General features: G+C 40.6%; 1 protein-coding gene across 6 annotated transcripts in view; it reads right to left on the bottom strand.

The window, feature by feature from the left end:
* Window positions 1-20487, bottom strand: part of NBEA (neurobeachin) — an 848387-nt gene that overhangs the window by 353116 nt on the left and 474784 nt on the right. For all 6 annotated transcript variants that reach the window (XM_073341812.1, XM_073341823.1, XM_073341834.1 and 3 more), the window contains one exon: window positions 19661-19827. In XM_073341812.1, the coding sequence (XP_073197913.1) occupies window positions 19661-19827 (167 nt within the window). The remainder of the gene's footprint in view (window positions 1-19660; window positions 19828-20487) is intronic.

Below are 20487 nucleotides of genomic sequence, written 5' to 3'. Positions count from 1 at the left end.
CCCTATACCGGAAACCTACTGACCGCTATTCCTATCTACATGCCTCCAGCTTTCACCCAGACCATACCACATGATCCATTGTCTACAGCCAAGCTCTATGATACAACCGCATTTGCTCCAACCCCTCAGACAGAGACAAACACCTACAAGATCTCTAACACGCATTCTTACAACTACAATACCCACCTGCTGAAGGGAAGAAACAGATTGACAGAGCCAGAAGAGTACCCAGAAGTCACCTACTACAGGACAGGCCTAACAAAGAAAATAACAGAACACCACTAGCCATCACCTTCAGCCCCCAACTAAAACTTCTCCAACGCATCATCAAGGATCTACAACCTATCCTGAGGACGACCCATCACTCTCACAAACCTTGGGAGACAGGCCAGTCCTTGCTTACAGACAGCCCCCCAACCTAAAGCAAATATTCACTAGCAACCACACACCACACAACAGAACCACTAACCCAGGAACCTATCCTTGCAACAAAGCCCGTTGCCAACTGTGTCCACATATCTATTCAGGGGACACCATCATAGGGCCTAATCACATTAGCCACACTATCAGAGGCTTGTTCACCTGAACATCTACCAATGTGATATATGCCATCATGTGCCAGCAATGCCCCTCTGCCATGTACATTGGTCAAACTGGACAGTCTCTACGTAAAAGAATAAATGGACACAAATCAGATGTCAAGAATTATAACATTCTTAAACCAGTCGGAGAACACTTCAATCTCTCTGGTCACTCGATCTCTGACCTAAAAGTCGCAATATTACAACAAAGAGACTTCAAAAAACAGACTCCAACGAGAGATGGCTGAATTGGAATTAATTTGCAAACTGGATCCAATTAACTTAGGCTTGAATAGAGCCTGGGAGTGGATGAGTCATTACACAAAGTAAAACTATTTCCCCGTGTTTATTCTCCCCCCCACACACACACCCTGTTCCTCAGAGGTTCTTGTTAACTGCTGGAAATGGCCCACCTTGATTATCACTACAAAAGGTTCTTCCCCCCCCCACCCCCGCTCGTAATAGCTCATCTTAAGTGATCACTCTCCTTACAGTGTGTATGATAACACCCATTTTTTCATGTTCTGTGTATATATAAATCTCCTCACTGTATTTTCCACTGAATGCATCCGATCAAGTGAGCTGTAGCTCACGAAACTTATGCTCAAATAGATTGGTTAGTCTCTAAGGTGCCACAAGTACTTCTTTTCTTTTATTCTGACAAAAGGCACTGTATATACATAAATACTTATGTTTATATAATTTGTAATCCATTAAATTACTTCTTTTCAGTTTGGGACAGGTATTGTGTTTTCCAATTTTAGGCCTCATTGGGATGATGAGCAAAGCTGGGTGATACCTCATTATGGGCTGAGTTAAAACATCATTCAAACTGATTTGAACAGAACATGCCCTTCATTTAAGGCAGTTAAGGGGCCTCACCTAAAACAAAGCCTAATAGAATCTGCCCAGAAACTAGTACCACGTAGGCGGGCGGGATATTGTGACCAGGGATTTGTGAGGGTGTGTGAGAGAACACACAAAGGGAGAGGCAAAAAGCAACAAAGCCAAGCAGAAGCTGATGAACACAGTGTGACCCTGGAAAAAGCTAGAGAGAGAACTTTTGGGTCTATCAGCTAAAGAGGCTTGGGGCTGCAAGCTAAGAAACTGCTCCTCTTGGTTTTGGTTCGTCCTTAGTCGAGAGAAGCAGGATTTTGTACGAAGACTGCATCAAAGAAAGACCTGTCCACCAATTTCTCCTCCTAACTGGAACATCCCCAGAGCCCTGAACTTTGACTAGCTGCTCAGGTCAAAAAGGGGCAATACTATAATATATGAGTCACTGTGGGTACAAATTACGGCCCTAATATAGCAAAGGGGTTCACCTATACAGAGTCCCTATGTCTACATCTGAGAGCTCACAGCGGCGCAAATGTACTGATGCAGCTGCACCACGTAATTAATTTGTACCAGGGCTGAGCCCCAGCACTGGTAGGCTTGGCAGTTTATAGCCCCGGCACCTTTGGGGTTAACATGTCAGTTATGAAAGTAAAAAAATAGTTTGAGTCCTGGGCACCTGTTTCTTTACAAATGAAGCCCTGGTGGTGCTACCATAAGATCTCGTGTGCAGCTGCTCTATGCTGAGGGGAAAGAGCTCCCCACTCAACATAATTAATCGACCCCCAATAAGCAGCGGTAGCTCTCCCACCAACATAATACTGTGCATACTAACGCTTATGCCAGTGTAATTTATGTTGCTCAGGGGGTGGAATATTCACCTCCCTCTGCAACATAAGTGGTAGTGTAGCCATTGCCTCAAATACTTCAATAAATTCTTCTGAAGCAGATTGCTGTAGATTGGGCTTAAGAAAATTCATTCAGATTATTTTGCTTCCTCCATATATAATTTTTTTCCTGTTTCCCAGCCTCAGAACAAACTTGATTTTTGATAAATCTTTTAAAAGGGATTCTACTCATCTTAAAATTAATCTTTGCTAGACTTCAGGGTAATAGATTTAGAAAAAGCCCCACAACAACAAACAATCAAGCAAGCAAACAAAAAACACCAAAATCCCTTCTCCTCCCAAATTTGAGAGGAGCTAAATGGGGAAAAAATAGTTGCTAGACTCTTAAAAATAATAAATATGCATGTGCTATATAATGAAAGAAAAAAATGAAATAGTTTACTATTGGAAATTATCACTAAGAAAAAAATTTTTTTTACATCGGCCTATTGGTATAAGTATACATAAAGCACTTTTAAAAACTGATTGTTTATAGTCTCAAATTCACCAATAATGTGCATATTCCTGTGTGTCTTATTCTGGTTATCCTAATAATCCAACCAATTAGATATTTGTTACATAGCAATGTTTTAGAATATTGAATGCATAAGCCCTATTTTTGGCATAAGGCAGTTTATTCCTGAAGCTGCAATCACCATTAGATTCTGATGTTCATCTATTTTATTGAACTACCCGCAGGGAGTTTTATGAGAATACTATCATGTCAAGGTCACAGGATTAAGTGAGCAGTGATGACAGTAAACAAACCCTTTCTGTATATTCTAAAAGGTTTTACGGAGTTACTTAAAATGCCATAAACATAAATAGTCTTCTATCTCTACAATGCATCCATGACACATGACTTCAAAATACAGCACTCCCGGGCAATGGAGCTTTACAACCTACCAACAGCCTTTATTATTGACAAAAGATATCAATATACTCAAGATCACAAATATCAAGAGATGGTTGCAGTCTAAGTTATCCTTAAACATTTTGTGTGCGCACGCGCATGTGTGTAAACAACATTTGTTTATATTATAAGCCACTTTGAGAACAGATAATACTACAACAGACAAGAGAGTGAGCTTGTACAGTTTACGTTAAATTCACATAGAAAAACAGCTGCTCTAATTAAATCTGTACATGGACACAAATCTATACATACCACTTAAAATAAATAATAATACTTTGCATGCTTCAGCATCTTCCAACCAAATATCTTTAAGTGTTATATTGATGGGAAGGATTTAATCTCAGTACCCCTCAGAAGTAAAACAGACAGCAGTATACCTGTTTTATCAAAGAGGAAACTGGCACAAACAAGTAAAATGACCTCCTTAAAGTCATATGAAATCTGAGGCAGAGATGGGAATCTTCTGAATCTCAGTGCTAGGTTTAACCTCTAGACCCTTCTACCTTCCTAAATAAAAATAATCAAAATGAACCTGGCTAAGCTTACCCTTTTCATTCTATTCCCATTTATAAAAATGAAAAGCATAACAAGAGATCTCAAATTATTTAGGGAGAACACAATTAGACAAATAATAAATTATAAAAATGTTTAAAACAAAAAAAGTACAAAGAGTAAGAAAAAAAAATGCCTTTGAGCAGCCCAGAAAGATATCCTCATCAGTCTAATAATGTGGTGTTTCCAATTATTCCAACACAAATGCCTGAGAAGTCTGCCAAAGAGCCAGATGTTACTGTTTGAAAAATATTTTCTGTAGCTCTGCATTTGGATACTGTAATCAGCATCTAAAGAAAGAAAGAATGATAGAACGTGACAGTGCTACCACAACCCTAGGCACGTCTTACAAATGTGAAATTTCCTAAGCTTTATATATTTTCATGTGCTAAACAATGAGGACGATGTAGTGTTCAGATAAATCCATTTAAAACCACAGAATAAATGCAAGCATTTGCATTTCTGCAGAAGTTGCCACCTTAGAATTTTAAGACCTTCTTTTTGAGATTTTCCCCAATTTATGCTTCTTGTTTTTCACATTCCTTCCCTCAACTACTGAACAGGATATGGAGAATATGGGAGACTTGTCTGTATCATACAAAGTGCTTACCAGGGTGGCAACTGATAAGGCAAAAGAGACAATGAAGAAATAGAGAAATGGTCCAGTATCACCTACATATGTGAAGTTAATTTTTTAAATCCTGTCAGACAGACATCTTACCTTCTTCAATACCTTGGTCTGTTAAACAATCCTACCCTGGGTTAAAGCCTTAGATTGCCCCAAAGGGATGCACTAGGTATGTTGCTTGCCTACCGAAGGAAAACTGCATTATTTTCCAGGCCTCCTGATTGGATTCCACCAGTTCTGTTATGGGGGGAAAGGGAGAAAGAAGAGGGCACCTGTGAGAAAAATGGTTGCAAGATACTTAACTCCTGGTTTGAATGCCAGCAAATCACACCAAGTCCCAGAGTGGAGAGAAATTAGGAGGCAGTAATGGAAAGGGGAAGGTGGCTTTGATAAGTCCTAGTAATGACAGAAGAGCTTTGCTGATATGATGGAAGCTGGACTGCCGCACATGCTTCTCCCTGTTGCTGGACTGAAGGAGGAGCAGAGTTCTTGCTTAACTTGTTAAGCACGAACCTTGGCCTTTCTGTTGGCAGAGAGTTGTTTGTCACTCTGAAATACTGTATGAGGACTTAGTTTTTCCTTACATCTCAGAAACTTTTCCTGACTTGGAGTTGTCAAGGACTAATATTCTTTTCTTCATTTACCACCTTCCACATGTTCAGATGGGAAAAGAACTGCCTTGTAGCTAGCTATCTTGCCACAGAGTAAATCTTGGGATTCTCAAATTACTGCTACCACGAAAAATATTGGTAGTCAGTTGTATAAAATCAATTATAGAAAGTTTTAGATTTTTGTTGTTGTTTTAGGTAAAGGCAGAGATCGGTAGATCTACTGTTTTCACAGCTTGGAAGGAGAGAATATTGGTAAGGCTTATCTCTTTGTGCCAGTCTTGGAATAAAAGGACTGATCTGCTTTCAAATACTAGGCAGTGAGAGGAAATGCATTAAAGATGGTGTGGTGTGAAGAAGATACTGTAAAGGAATAAATAGAAATGAAAGAAAATAACCTGAGTGGAAGAATGGAGCAGCTGTAAGCGCCATCAAAACTGAAACTCTGTAAATGGGGAAGACAACGAAGAGATTTAGACAGCACTTCACTCTATCTGCAAGCAATGGATGACAGTGAAAAGGAAGACAATCAGAAGGTAACCACCTTATTTTGGCCAAGCCCTTGGTCTCATCAAGAGGGTACACCCTTTGGAGAGGCAGGAAACCAAAACAATTGAAGAAAAGTTTGAGGACATCTTTCAGGGGACAGAGAAGCTCTCAAGAGAGAGCAGAATGTAGATCAAAGAGCCCAACTATTCCACAGCACATGCCTGTAGGAAAGTTTCCCTCACTCTAAGGCAGAGGCTAAAACAGGAGCCGGATAGGCTCATTGCTCTGGGAATCATACAGCAAGCTGAAGAAGCAACAGAGTGGGCACACTCATTGGTCATTGTATAAAAAGAGACTAAAACCTTCACTTATGTATAGACCCCAAAGAAATAAATGTGTAAAAAGGGAATGTTTTCCACTAGCTACAAGGGAAGAAATTTGGATCGATATGCCTGATGCCAAATAACCTTCTACACTGAATACATCAGCAGGTGCTCTTAGAAAAACAGTGCACACGTGTGCACATTCAGCGCCCCCTTTGGGAGACACTGTTTTTGCAGGCTTGTATTTGGCACCCGAAGGGTTTCACTGGAAAATAAAAAAAGATTTTTGATGATAGACGGGTTTGTATAGATGATGTTTTGATCTGGGAGAAAAACGTAGAAGAGCATAACCAAAGATTCTGGGTAGCTTTGGAAAGAGCCAGAACTCCTAGACTAAAGTGAAACAAACAAAAATATGAATTATGTGTAATGGAAACAACATACCTGGGAGAGAAGTTAATACAGCAAGGTGTACAGGTACTTCACAATAAGGTTGAGGCGGTCATCAACATGCCTGCCCCAACAGACAAGGAAGGGATACAAAGATGGAATGAAGAACTACGTATGGAAATTTGTGCTTGATCTAGTTGCTTAAACCAGCAACCTAATGGACTTGGGATGCTAAACTTAATAAATATTTTGAGAAATTGAAGGAGTTAAACAGGCCGCCGTCCTGAGGTACTATGGTGGAAAATGCAAAACTAAGTTGTTCACAGTTGCCTGGCACAGTCCTCTTACAGCTTTATGGTTAAAACTGCAGAACAGAGGCTTATGAGTCATGGGTACTAACCAAAAAAATGTAGTCTCAGTAACTCAAAGAGAGGAGGCAGCTTTGGCCTTACTCCATGAGCATAAAAGGTTTCATGTCTTTGTTTATGGAAGACAAGTGTTAGCTGAAATTGACCATAAACCACTTATATCATTGCCAAATGGGACTGGCAACCATCCCCCTGAGAATACAGAGATAATTTTTTCAATTACAAATATATGATTTGCAAATCTAATACAAACCTGAGAGATATTTGGTGGCTGCAGATACCCTCTAGAGCATTTGACAAAGGTAGAGTGGAACAAAGTCCAGTGCTAGTCACTGTATATGTCAATTTGATTTAGAAAGACCTATCCAGTCTCAGATGAAATGTGAACTGTGATTGCCAGAGCAACAGTTCAGGATGAAAATCTACAGAAAATGATTAAGGATATTAGCACAGAGTGGCCAGCACAGCACGTTCCCAGCCTCTATCACCAATTCAGAGGAGTATTCTCAATACTAGATGGGATTTTGTTTAAAAGCACCAGGATTGCAATCCCTAAGGCATTACGGAAAAATATGTTGAAAAAGATTGAGAAATGTCTTACTTGATAATTTCCTCTCTGTTAGCAGCTTCTCTCGGAATTAATTACCCATGGACTAATGTGCCCCACCTGTATTTGGAGGCTGTCTAATGTTGTACCTGGAGGCTCCATGATTTAAGTTCCAGCCACCAGAACAGTTCTAACACAGCAGCAGAAACACTCCAGCAACAAATTATCACCATTAAGACACTTTGATATGATGTATTATATTAACCTTAAGAAAATATATGTCTTCATCTTCCTTTATAGCAAATTTTCAATTTGTATTTTTTGTTATTTGCTAAACTACCAAGGTGGGTTTAAATCAGAGAGAAGTTGCTAACAAAGAAATTATCAGGTAAGAAATTTCTCTTTCTATTGCACAGCTTCTCTCCTCATTTGTTACTCGTGGGAAGTAGCCAGCAATAAATCCCAAAAGTAGGGAGGGAAAGGATAAACAAAGTTTAATTATTATAGTGGAATAATTGGCAGATATGGAAGTTCCCCCATATAAAGCAAGAGCTAAAACTAAGGAATTACGTGGGCACCAACCCAGGAGCATCTTCCTCCCAAAGGATGTCCTTGCAGAGGAATGGTAACTTACTTCATAAACCGTCCTCAGATGAGGCTCATACACTTTTCCCCTCAGTGCCTCAGGTACTTCTGTGAATTGTTTCCAAGATGCCTAGCATGCCAGCTGATGCAGAATTTTAATATCTTTCTTGCAGCAGCTTTGAAGCCCTATGGCCTTGGCATTTTGGATACAAGATGAACAAAGTACTATTGGCATATATATTCCACATGCTTGAGATAGATCTTTAGAACTCTAGGCATGCCCTTTTATACCACAACTTTCCAAGGGTTAGAACAAAATGATGGGAGAACTATCTCCCTGCCATGGTAGAAAAGAGAACCTACCTTGAACAGAAAGGTTTCTGGAGTTATAAGAATAACCTTTTTCTCATGACAAAAGCAGTGTGATTCTTGTAAGGATATGGTAACTAATTCCAAAACTTGTCCTTTGGAGGTGATTAGAAAGTCCTGGCTTGTCTAATTTGTCCATGCAATTAAACTTAGCACCGGATACTCAAATTGGAGGATCCAATGTGCTGGGCTAGAAAATGCTGTCTTGGCTGGTACCCACATTTCTATGGTGCTGAATTGTAGGACATCAACCAATCCTCCTGGAGAAACTCTAGTGTAGCTAAGATCACCAGAACTTTGGGATTATTATAATATTTGTATCACAACCATAACTAAAAGTCAGGACCCCACTGTGCTGAACACTGCACAAACAAAGAGGCAGTCTCTGCCTCATACAGCTTTCTATTTCCCCTCACACCAGAACTATGAATGTGACCAAACCAATGAATGAAACCTCCTGGTTCAGTGAGGGTTAATGAAGAATCCATGCTGAACTATACTTCCTCGTCTGTGAGTGCCTCTGTGAGTACCATAATTGTCCACTACATGGTTTCTTGCACCTTACACTGATGCAGCTGGTACTGGTCATGATCATAAGACAGGATTCTGGACTTGATGGACCACTGCTCCAACCCCATATGGCCATGTTTCTGTCTTCTTTTTTAAAGAGGCATTGAAATGATTTTGTATGATGAGATTTTGGAAATTTGTCTTCCAAGTTTGCTTGCTTCTATAGTGAGTATGCAAGGGTCTAGAGTGAAAGTTGGGTTGACTTTCAGCATGTTGTTGGAACTACCTGCCCACAAAGGGGCATTGGATGTTATTGAAGAATGACACCTAGCTTTCCATTGTATCAACCAAAATGTGTGACATTTCATTGTTTTATATTAAAATTATTATTTATGACATTTCTTTGTTTTATATTAAATTTTTAAGTTTAACATTTGGCTTAATCAGATATCCTTATCTGGATCTTATGACACCTTCAAAGGAGGCATCGACAGGAAACCATGTACCTAATAGTACTTGAAGAGGAAAATATTTTATTAATATTGAGTTCCTTACAAGCCACCGACTGATATCCTGTCCTTGAAAAGACTTGTAGGTGGTGGTGGACTTTTGTCTGTGCGTGTGCGATTCATGGCTGTTTACAAGGGGGAAGTACTCCACTATTCATCCTGGCACAGGGACCACAGAACAGAAGAGAGTTACTGCAACACATACCTTGACCATGGAAGTAGCTTGCTAGATGTCCCCAGGAGCCTGAAAGGCTGCCTACCTGCTCTTTGAGGCTGTCTAGGACTCAACTAAGTACTGGTTTTATTCAACATCTTTATTTATGATCTGGATGATGGGATGGATTGCACCCTCAGCAAGTTTGCAGATGACACTAAACTGGGAGGAGTGGTAGATATGCTGGAGGGTAGGGATAGGGTCCAGAGGGACCTAGACAAATTGGAGGATTGGGCCAAAAGAAATCTGATGAGGTTCAACAAGGACAAGTGCAGAGCCCTGCACTTAGGAAGGAAGAATCCCAGGCACCACTACAGGCTGGGAACCAACTGGCTAAGCAGTAGTTCTGCAAAAAAGGACTTGGGGATTACAGTGAACAAGAAGCTGGATATGAGTCAGCAGTGTGCCCTTGTTGCCAAGAAGGCCAACGGCATATTGAGCCGTATAAGTAGGAGCATTGCCAGCAGATTGAGGGAAGTGATTATTCCCCTCTATTCGGCACTGGTGAGGCCACACCTGGAGTACTGCGTCCAGTTTTGGTCCCCCCACTAAAGAAGGGATGTGGACAAATTGGAGAGACTCCAGCAGAGGGCAACAAAAATTATTAGGGAGCTGGGGCGCATGACTTACGAGGAGAGGCTCAGGGAACTGGGGTTATTCAGTCTGCAGAAGAGAAGAGTGAGGGGGGATTTGATAGCAGCCTTCAACTGCTTGAAGGGGGGTTCCAAACAGGCTGGAGCTAGGCTGTTCTTTGTGGTGGCAGATGACCGAACAAGAAGCAGTAGTCTCAAGTTTCAGTGAGGGAGGTCTAGGTTGGATATCAAGAAACACTATTTCACTAGGAGGGTGCTGAAGCACTGGAATGGGTTACCTAGGGAGGTGGTGGAATCTCCATCCTTGGAGGTTTTAAAGGCCCGGCTTGACAAAGCCCTGGCTGGGATGATTTAGTTGGTGTTGGTCCTGCTTTGAGCAGGGGATTGGACTAGATGGCCTCCTGAGGTCTCTTCCAACCCTAATATTCTATGAAGGAGCAACCCAGTACCTCTCAGGGCTTTACTCCAGAAATCAGGATGATTTTGAACATGGAAATGGATTTTTCACTTGTCCTGTAATCCCATAAAGGTGCAGCTTCATGGGGAGTGAAATCCTCCTGTGCCTCTCTCCTGATCACAGACAGCCTGAAGTGCTCCTATGGCTTTAATGTGGAGCCAGCCTGTGGAGTGGGGGATGGGTGGAGAGAGAGACTTAATTCTGACTTTCAGAGTCTGAGCCCCTTTCCCTGGCAGAGCAAGATTTTATGGCTGATGATCAGAAAACACAATTCTCATTCAGCTGCTGTCTGAAATCTGAGTCCCCTTCCCTGGCAGAGAGAGGTCCTTGGGCTGAAAGCCAGCCAGCCACAATTTTCAGTAGACTGCAGCCTGAGGCCAGGTTGTGGAGGAGGAGCAGGCTTCTCTGCATGCACAGAGACACTGCAGAGTTGGGAGAAAGGTGGTAAGCATGATACTGACTTCTGCAAGAGAAACTGTGTGTAGGAGAAAAGCCCCAACAAACACTCCTTCGGGGGGAGCGGACAAAGGAGAAGAGGTTTAACCCCTGATTTTCACTCCACTTGTTCATTAATAATATTAATTGCTGCTTTGCGAAGGACACTCTTGCTTTTGCCTTTTTGGGAGTCTCTGGGATTTGCAGTTTATCCCTGAGTATCATGAGAGTTCCCTGATTCATAATGAAAGGAAGGGAGCTGTGTAGGAACCCTACTTCTCAGTGAAGGGAGCAGAGTACCCACTTCAGTATTCTGGTGTGGGGGAGGAGAGTGAAACCTTTCAGGGTTTTTCCCCATCCAGCCCAGGTCTGGTACAGGGCATACCACTTGAGCTGGCTGGATAGCTTCCTCCTCATCCTTACACTCTCCTCGAAAACTCAGAAGCTCCTGATTGGGTGTTTTGCTGATGGATTCTTGGCTCCTTGGGGCAGGAGGAGACCCAACATGCCAGTCTGACTCTGAGCCCTGGGCTCTAGCAATGCGAGGATTGGCTGGCTGGCAAAGGCCTGGCATAATTCACCCTCTGTAGAGCCTGTAAATGCTACTTCAATAGGGATCACACTTTGATTTAACCCAGGTGTCTGCAGGACAGCTCTAATATGCCTTAGGGGGGCAGAGTCTTCCTGCAGGGAAGATCATGAGAGTGGAAGATCCAGGTAGTTGAAAGCACTAACCTGCTATTTACCCAATCTAGGGGAAGGGAGTGATGGAGGAGGAGGAGAATTATATGACATAACTACACAAAAATGAATAAAAATAAAGGTTTTAAAACAAAATGTTTGAGAGAAACCAAACTGCCAACTTGTTCCACTGCCCGAGGCAGAAAATCTGGTGGCCTGAGCTGACGGGCAAAACATAGTTCCAGAGCCTCCAGCAACAACACTGGATCACCTCCAAATTCCACAGGTGGGGGGCATCAGACCATGAGTAACGAATGAGTAGAGAGGCTGTGCAACAGAAACATGAAGGTCATTTAGGGACTGCAAAATCTAAGTGAAGGGCTGGATATGTTTTATGCTGGCTTTAAATGAACAGCGACATGGAAGAAGCTGTTACGGCTTGTCACATATGACAAAAATATAGCCCGAGTCAAAGAGCCCTTATTAGTGGCATATGAAAAAAAAACCTATGTACTCACTTCCCTGTCGCAGCCTTGCTAAAAAACAATACAACTAAACTAAAAGTGATTGTGCATGGCAAATTTATTTCTGCCAGACACGGTATACCAGACGTATTGATGTCTGACAATGGGCTGCAGTCTGGTGGGTATGAGTTCAAGCAGTTTGCGGTGATGTTTGAGTTTAGACTTGTAACTGCTAGTCCCAATTATCTCCAATCCAATGGGTTGGTGGAAAACGGTGTTAAAATAATATCTACTGAAAAAGACTGAAGAGTCACTCTGATCTGTATTTAGCCCTGTTAAATTACAGTGCAGCGTCTGGTTTGAAACATGGTTTCTTAACTGCAGACATTTTGTTTAACAGAAAACTAAGAACTAGAATGCCTGTAATGGTAGATGCTGATGTTAGCAGAACTGGGGATTTGCAGAAGTATAAAGAGATAGACACAGGTAAAATAAAAAAGCAGTAAGGTCCCAGGATCTGCTCTCAGTTCATGAACATGATGCAGTGTGCATCTATGATGGAAATCAACGATTGTAAATAGTGGTATCCCATGAAATTTCCCCAGTCTTATGAGGCTTTCACCCCAGATGAACATATATCATGCAGGAACAGGTGATCCTTTTGGAAGTTCGAGAAAGTGAGTGCAATAAGGGACACTGAGTTTGCCATGCTGCCTGAGAAAGCCTCAGTTAGGCAACAACCACAAGAGGTTAAGACAACCAAGACCCAGGACATAACACTGCCTGAAGAAATTGATTCACCACTTCCTGACAACAGCAGTATTGATATTCAAGGGAGAACCACAAGTCCAAGTAACAGTACAAGGCAGCTCTGAGAATAATTGAACATTGTTAGCAAGTTGATTATAAATACTTGGAATTTTGTGTTATATCAATTTTGTTTAAGTGTTGTAACCCACACACCTCCTGGGTGTGGTGCTCTGTCTCCCCTCTAGTGGCACCGAGACTACTTAGAGATTAATGAGTCGGCTACAGCCCTAGCTAAGAGCCATGTGGCTTTTAGTTCATGCATTGAGCTTCAGAGGTCCCAGGTTCAATCCCACCCGCTGACTGGGGTCTGTCGGTGTTACATTGTTATTAGTAAGTTTTGGGCTGGAAAGGATGATGTGGTATTGGAAATTGTATCTTTAAATTGCTTAGTTTCCCAGACTGGAAGTCTGGAGAAGGGTTGCTGCTGAAGCCTTCAATGCAGAGGCAGCTGGGAAACTGAAAGAAAGCCCTCTTTATTCAGTGACGAACACCTGGGGTCTAGAGCACAACTGTACACCACTGACAACAGCAGAGGCTGTCTAGAAGAACAATACTCATGGTGTTGAATATCTCCAGTCCAAAAGATGAATGATCTTTGTGCAAATAATGCAGGATAGAGCAATATTTTTGTCAGATGAATTAAAACCTACCCATTGAGTTGTCTGTTAGTTAAGGGGCAGGTGGTATAAGTTCTGTGTGTAAACAGCAGCCAGTACCAATGTGACAACCTATAGATTAAGCCTGCAAAGACGAATATCTTGAGCAATAAGCAATCTGAAGACTGTGAACCTAAAGGTCCTCATCAAATCTAGGCCTGAGATATCCATATTCAGCATCAGCAGAAGACTTTGGCCTAATGCAGAGAAATGACATATCCCTCAAAACAGGGAGTTCACCAACGGTTTACAGAGGGATCTTTTAAAACAAAAGAATTCCTAAGGAATAAAAGTATCTGATGTTCCAGAGATGGGTTACATGTACTACAGCACCAAATGAAGCAGGCATATCGAAAGGAGACATGGAAAAGTATGATACTAGTAGACCAAATGTCCTGAGGCACAATCTGGTGACAACTAAAGTATTTAGCTGAAACAGGGAGATGTGTTAAAATGTCCCTGCAATTAGAGAAAGAAAACCCTAAAAAAATTAGATATTGTCTTTAGATAAGTACCAAAAATTCAGAAGGTGTTCAGAATGAAGGAATTAGAATTCTGGAAGGAAGCTAGAAATAAACAATGAAATACTGGAACTGCAGTGTCTGATGTCCACGGGATAGAAGCTGATCTCATATTTTTATGACGAGAATGAGCCAATCCCATTAAGCTAGATGAAAGGTGAAAAGGAGAAAAAGTGTGTCTTTATGTTTTGCTATGATAGATTCCGTCCTGGAACTAAAAATTTGGATCTTTCCTCAAAAAGACCTCAAGTTCTTGGCTTGAGTCTCTAGGGTTTGGTCCAAGTTATGCCACCCAAAATGTCACTGGAGTAGTTGCTGAATTATCTGAACAATCTGCAGCATCATATGTTCCATAAAAGCCAAGAGATTCAAGAGGGCTGGATGTGGCTCCAGAACCTTTTCTTCTGGTCTGCAGCTCCCTCTGCAATTAAGAAATGGATCAGGACCATATCTGGCTCCCTGCTCAAGTTAGAAGGCCTGGGAAGGAGCTTCAGCTCAAGTAGGTGGAGTTTAGGAGAGATCTTGAGCAGGGTTAGGCACAGGCACTTCAGTGTTCCTGTCTTTCCCCTTGGTAACAGCCACACAGGTGGTGACAGTTCCAGAATGCCCCAGAGCCTGAGTTTAAGGGAGGCTCCTTCACCGACAATCCCCTGCCTTCTCTCTGTGTTCCAGTCCATTTTGCTGTGAGCAATCAATATCTGGCTCAGAGGAGGCATCTTTAAACAATCTTCCTCCTGCTTCTGTAGTTGCCAAGTCGCACAGGTTCAGAGAAGTGCTTTCCTCCTTCAGCCCTTCCCCTTCCAATGAACAAGCACTCAGAGGGGAATACCCCAGCGGAAGAGGGAGGATGAGAGAAAAGTGGGGAACAGGGAGGTTGAGAAAGTGGGAGAGGATGCCAATGAGCAGAGAAAAGAAGGTGAGTGGGTGGGTGTGAGAAAGAGAATAGACTTGGGAGGATGAACAGCCCCAGTGCTGCATTAATGGACTGAAGAAGAGAGGTTCCACAAAATGTAGTAATTGTCTTTATTTGCTTTATTTAACTCTGGTCTCTAGAGAGGCACATTCTGCATCCAGAGAGGACTGTAAAATTAGCGTCTTGTCAGGGAATGCTCTACTCCTATAGCTCCGAAGTGAAAAGGTAATGTGGCCCTCACTACAGAACAAGTTTGACAGTCCTGCCTTACAGCATTAATGATTAATATGTTTCTTGTATCCAAGATTACGAAAGCTGGTTGTAAACAGAAAAAAGCCTAAATCCAGTTTGTATATGTATTATTTAATAAAGTCTGTTAAATCTAGGTAGAGGTCAGCTTCAAGCAATTGATTTTACAAGGATCCATCAAACCAAACTTTTTTTTAAATGACTACTTTCTCATTATTGCAACCCCCCTGAGAACATCAAACAGCTACTTTCAAAACACCTGTGATGGATATTTAACATCAACATTTAGACTATAACTTGAACCTAGACTTCTTCACATGTTCTGGATCTGCCATGATGAACATACCTGAAAGTAAAGTCACCACACCTGAGGAAAAGCAGTAACCTTTTTTTTTTTAAAAGCAACAAATAGAAAGTGTAACAAAACACTGAACAGACTCTTCTTAAAAACGTCTACTATTTTGTGGCAGGGAAATTTAAAGGAAAAAAACCCAAACAAATGCTATTTATTCATGACCCTGCTATACTTTCCCTTTGATACAATGGAGTTTGTCAATATACCAGTAAGGAAGGAAACAAAATCATTTTGTCTGTACTAAAACTGGAGTGAAAAACATCTATCTGTGAAGTGGAAAAAGATAAAACTGATAGTTAAATATTACTTACAGCCTTTAAAAGGCTTTAAACAATATAATATAAATGATTTCCAAAATATATATTATTTCTCTCATATAGGTAAAGCAGAAAGGTATTGTTGAACAAATTAGTTCTCAGACCAGCAGTGCTAGGTTACATAATCCTTACCCATGCTTGTGGGAACTTATTCTCTCTCGTGGAGTAGTTAAGTAAATGCTTACTAATGTAAGTTGCCTACAGTAAGAAGCTATGCAAAAGGTAATCTGAACTGCAATTCACTTGTGATTTTATGGCTACTTTTAAGGCTAATCATTGTCTACTCTCTGTAGAGTACAATTAGCATAACTGAAATATTTTATGTGGCATATTATTGAGTTTATCCATACGTATTCTTGTTTTTCAGACCTTTTAAAGACAGATTATGTTAATATATTCAAAATTCATACTTTGTAAATACTATAAAAGTTCACTCAATCTTGAAGCATCAAACTTCAAAAGCAATTTGGCTAGCCTTTTTTTATCCTATTCTTTGAAAATCTTGTCTGCCCTTTCTGAATCCTAAGACAGTAGTCATTCATTGTTCACATTTTTCCTCATGCTGCTTCCAGTATTCAACCTCATTCTGTGTTCCATTACCAAAAAACCAGACAGCTAACAGTATGGCATCCCAAGAGTAAGCATATCAACCATTGGTAGTTGCTTTCTCCAAAGGCAGCATATGCAAGGGTACAAAAACTGGGAAGATGTAAGGTAAGAAGAATTTATTATATTGGATCCCAAACACAATACAACTTGTATCTATTCTACACCTGTGACACACACCATGAAACCAGATCTTACTTTTCATACCAAAAACATTTGTGCTAAAGACCTTTAAAATAGTCTTTGGACATGTATTATACATACTAAACATGAGGCTAGCTTGATTCTAGAGACTCCAAGCTTCCAGGAATCATACCTGTTAGGATATAGATATTCAGGCCTGTCTGCAAAGGCCTGTACTCTAAGAATTTAGGTGTATTCTTATTACTTGGCTAGTTATAGAGGTATAAAAGAAAGAATCAAAATCACTGTCTGCTGGTATAAGGGCCTTCTCTTACTGTGACAGTCTGAGGCCCTGTTCTTAGGCTAAGGCCTTTGGCTAAGCAGCAGAGGCAGCCATAAGCTGGGAAGCGAACGGTCACATCCTCACATTCCAAACTAGTCACATTGAAATAAGGTGCTATTGGGCTGTTAGGCACTATCAGGACAGGATTGTATTCCTATCACCTCCAGAGAAAGGGAAGTGCCTAGAAAATGTAAAAGGAAACTTAGTTTGATAGCATCCTGTCTGGCAAGAACTCACTTATCAATAGCTGGGATGTGAAATCCTCACTTCTGTGTTGTTCTATCATTGTAGTCCCCATTTCCCTATTGTTTGTCTGTATAATCTCTGTCTGGTTCTGTGATTGTTCCTGTCTGCTGTATAATTAATTTTGCTGGGTGTAAACTAATTGAGGTGGTGGGATATAATTGGTTAAAATGATTGGTTAAGGTATAGCTAAGCAGAACTCAAGTTTTACTATATAATCTGTAGTCAATGAGGAAGTGACGGGGTGTGGGTGGGGGTAGGCATGTGGGTGTGTGAGATGGGAACAGGGAATGGGGGTAAGAAAATTGGAATCATGTTTTGCTAAAGGGGGAGATGGGAACAGGGAATGGGAGTAAGGAAATTGGAATCATGTTTTGCTAAAGGGGGAAATGAGAACAGGGAATGGGAGTAAGGAAGTTGGAATCATGTTTGGCTAAGGGTAGGAATGGGAAGGAAACTGAAATCATGCTTGCTGGAAGTTCACCCCAATAAACATCGAATTGTTTGCACCTTTGAACTTCGGGTATTGTTGCTCTCTGTTCATGTGAGAAGGACCAGGGAAGTAAGTGGGTGAAGGAATAAGCCCCCTAACAATACCCACTTCTTAAAAGCACTTCCTTACCCATCTAGATGCCAAACCTCTTGGACCTTACATAAGTTTTATTTTGTGGAACCAGTGGACAGGTTTCTTTCACATGCTCCTTCTTGGGACAATTGGCTACTCCCTATGTGTAGCGTCAGGGCCTCTTTCAAATACAAAGGATCTTCAGGAAATAAGTTTTTCATTCTGCATTGGGAACTGGGAAAAAGCTTTTGCCATTAGAAATGCTACCCTGACAACACAGGTCTAGACATCTCATGAACCATATTATGGTAGCTAAGGAACCCCTGAGTATTCCCTAGCAACTGTGTGCTAGGAATTACCTGGCATGCCAGTTAGCCTGTGGCAGCTAGGGATTATATTTGTGGAGTCCCTTGCTACCATGTAAAGGTTTATGGAGAGTTCTATGCCCCTGCAGTCACTACACTAGCACTGGCAGTGGAACATTTTCCCCGTATCTGCTGCCAGACTGGGAGATGTCCTAGATTCCCAGTGACTATTATGGATTTGAGGGAGGGGCAGTGGCCCTTACCTGGTAAGGCTAAAACTGTAGATTAGGGGAGCAACCACGTCTCCCCCCAAAACCCAGGAGAGAAGCTATTTGGCCCCAGCGGGAAATGGTAGATCACCTATCACTTCCAAGAAGACAACTGGCTCATGGCTTATGGAGATGGTGGCCTACAGCTGTGCAAGCAGCAGCTCAGATTTATATCATCATCAACTTGAGCTGGTTTTCACAGAACACAACAGAACTGAAACCCACCTCATTTTGAGCAGGGATTTTAAAGGAACACTTAAGATCGATGAGCCCAAAATTACACCTAACTTTTAAAAAAAAATATAAACTACTGTATGTTGTTCTCACTGAAATCTGCATTTTTAGTTAAATAGGAAGCACCTTCCCATTCACAGAAATATTAAGTCTAAATAGAAATGAAACATCTGTTTTTACACTTCTTACTTGCACTGGTTGTGTTGATTCCTCCATTACATACTTGAAAATAAATGATACACATGCAAACATAGTGACAATAGGGTGAGAACAATATACACAGTATTTATGAGATACCTTAATATTTATGGACATATAATATTCATTATACATCTATTCTAATGAGGCTTAACTCTAATTCCCTAGAACATATATTAGAACCTCATTTACTGTATTGTCAATTAAAGTACAGTTTAGTACTATTATATTTTGTACTATTATATTTTGAACCAAATTTTCAAAATATGTCTGCAGAAGGGAGCACGCACTTTTCTCATGCCCAGCTTGGGCATGAGATATGCTTGGGTACACATGTGCAAATATTTGACTTGTGCACGCAGAGTTTGGTTGCACACACTAGGTATTGACCTTGTTTGTCTGTGAGGATAAAGATTTACCAGTGTATTGTATCAAAGTATATACTGATTATTTATACAGAAATAGTTTAGTAGATAGGGCACTAGTCAGGTGAGCTGGGTTCTATTCCTTGTTCTACCACTGACCTCCGTGTGATCTTAAACAAGTCATTTTGCCTCTCTATGCCTCCTCCCACCCTTCATCTCTCTTTTCTATTTACATTGTAATGTCTTTGGGACTGGGACGGTCTCTCACAACCTGTTCATACAGCAACTAGCCCAAAAGGGGCCCCGATCCTGGTTGGGGCCTCTAGGCCCTATTGGAATACAAATAATAGTGCTACATGATGATCAACAAGCATAAGTATCTACAAATTATCTAAAACAAATTTTAATAAAATATTGTGTTGATGGGCTATGGAGAGCATTGTATCTGCACATCATGTACTAGAAGAGGAATCTCCACACAGGAAGACTTTTGAGGAAAAACAAGAGAGATATAAAGAAGACAAAAGTTCTCTTGAAATGATTCCCACCATCAGCACATCCAATTTTTAATTGTACAGAAATGGCTGATTCATTTTAAATTTTGAAACAAATGTTTATAATTACAGATTTATGATTACAGCTTACCTGTGAGAGACTGCTCCCCAAGCACCATGTTTGTTTGTTAGGATATTCAGTATCTTCTGTTTCAGCTGATTGGCAGTAACATGATCGCGATGTTTAGCAGCACTTATAAGGTGGTCACACATCTTTTCCTCCTCTCTTCTATCAGCAGCATATTGAGCACACTGTGACTAAAAATTAAAAAAAAAATAGTGAATAGTAAATAGAATAATTCAGGAAGTGCCTACAAGTTGCTTAGGACTGATTTTCATATATCTGAATTCTCCTTTCTACCTACATCTTAGTCACCTTTGTTCTCACTAAACTCAGCATTTCTAGGTACCGTAAATAAGAAGCACCTTACCATTCACAGAAATATAAAGTCTAAATAGAAACACAACATCCATTTTTAAACTCCTTACTTGCACTGGCTGTGTTGATCCCTCCATTACATACTCCTAGGGAATATAAGAGCATTAATGCTAAGTTAAGGTTTAGAAATTAAGTCATCAAAAGTGAGGAAATGCAGAATTACAATGAAAACACACTTAACTCTGCCTCTTTGTGCTTATGTCTTAAAATATGGCCTCTTTTTAGATTATAAATTATTTGCCAATTAATACCTTATACAATACTTTATACTCTGTAATTTCTTATTCAATATTGCACATAGAAACCTACAACACTGTACCAGACAGACTTAGCTTGACTTTTAAGTCTCACTAAGATCTACAAAACAAGATCTTAATAGTTCACAAGTTCAGTACTTTTATAATTATGGATCTTAAAGTAGATTTCCATTACCTTTGAAATTAAATGTCTATTTCCTTAATCTCCATATGTTAAAACAT

The sequence above is a fragment of the Lepidochelys kempii genome, chromosome 1 (assembly GCF_965140265.1).
Source record: "Lepidochelys kempii isolate rLepKem1 chromosome 1, rLepKem1.hap2, whole genome shotgun sequence".
In the NCBI taxonomy this organism is placed as follows: domain Eukaryota; kingdom Metazoa; phylum Chordata; order Testudines; family Cheloniidae; genus Lepidochelys; species Lepidochelys kempii.
This window is presented reverse-complemented; position numbering and strand designations above follow the sequence as displayed.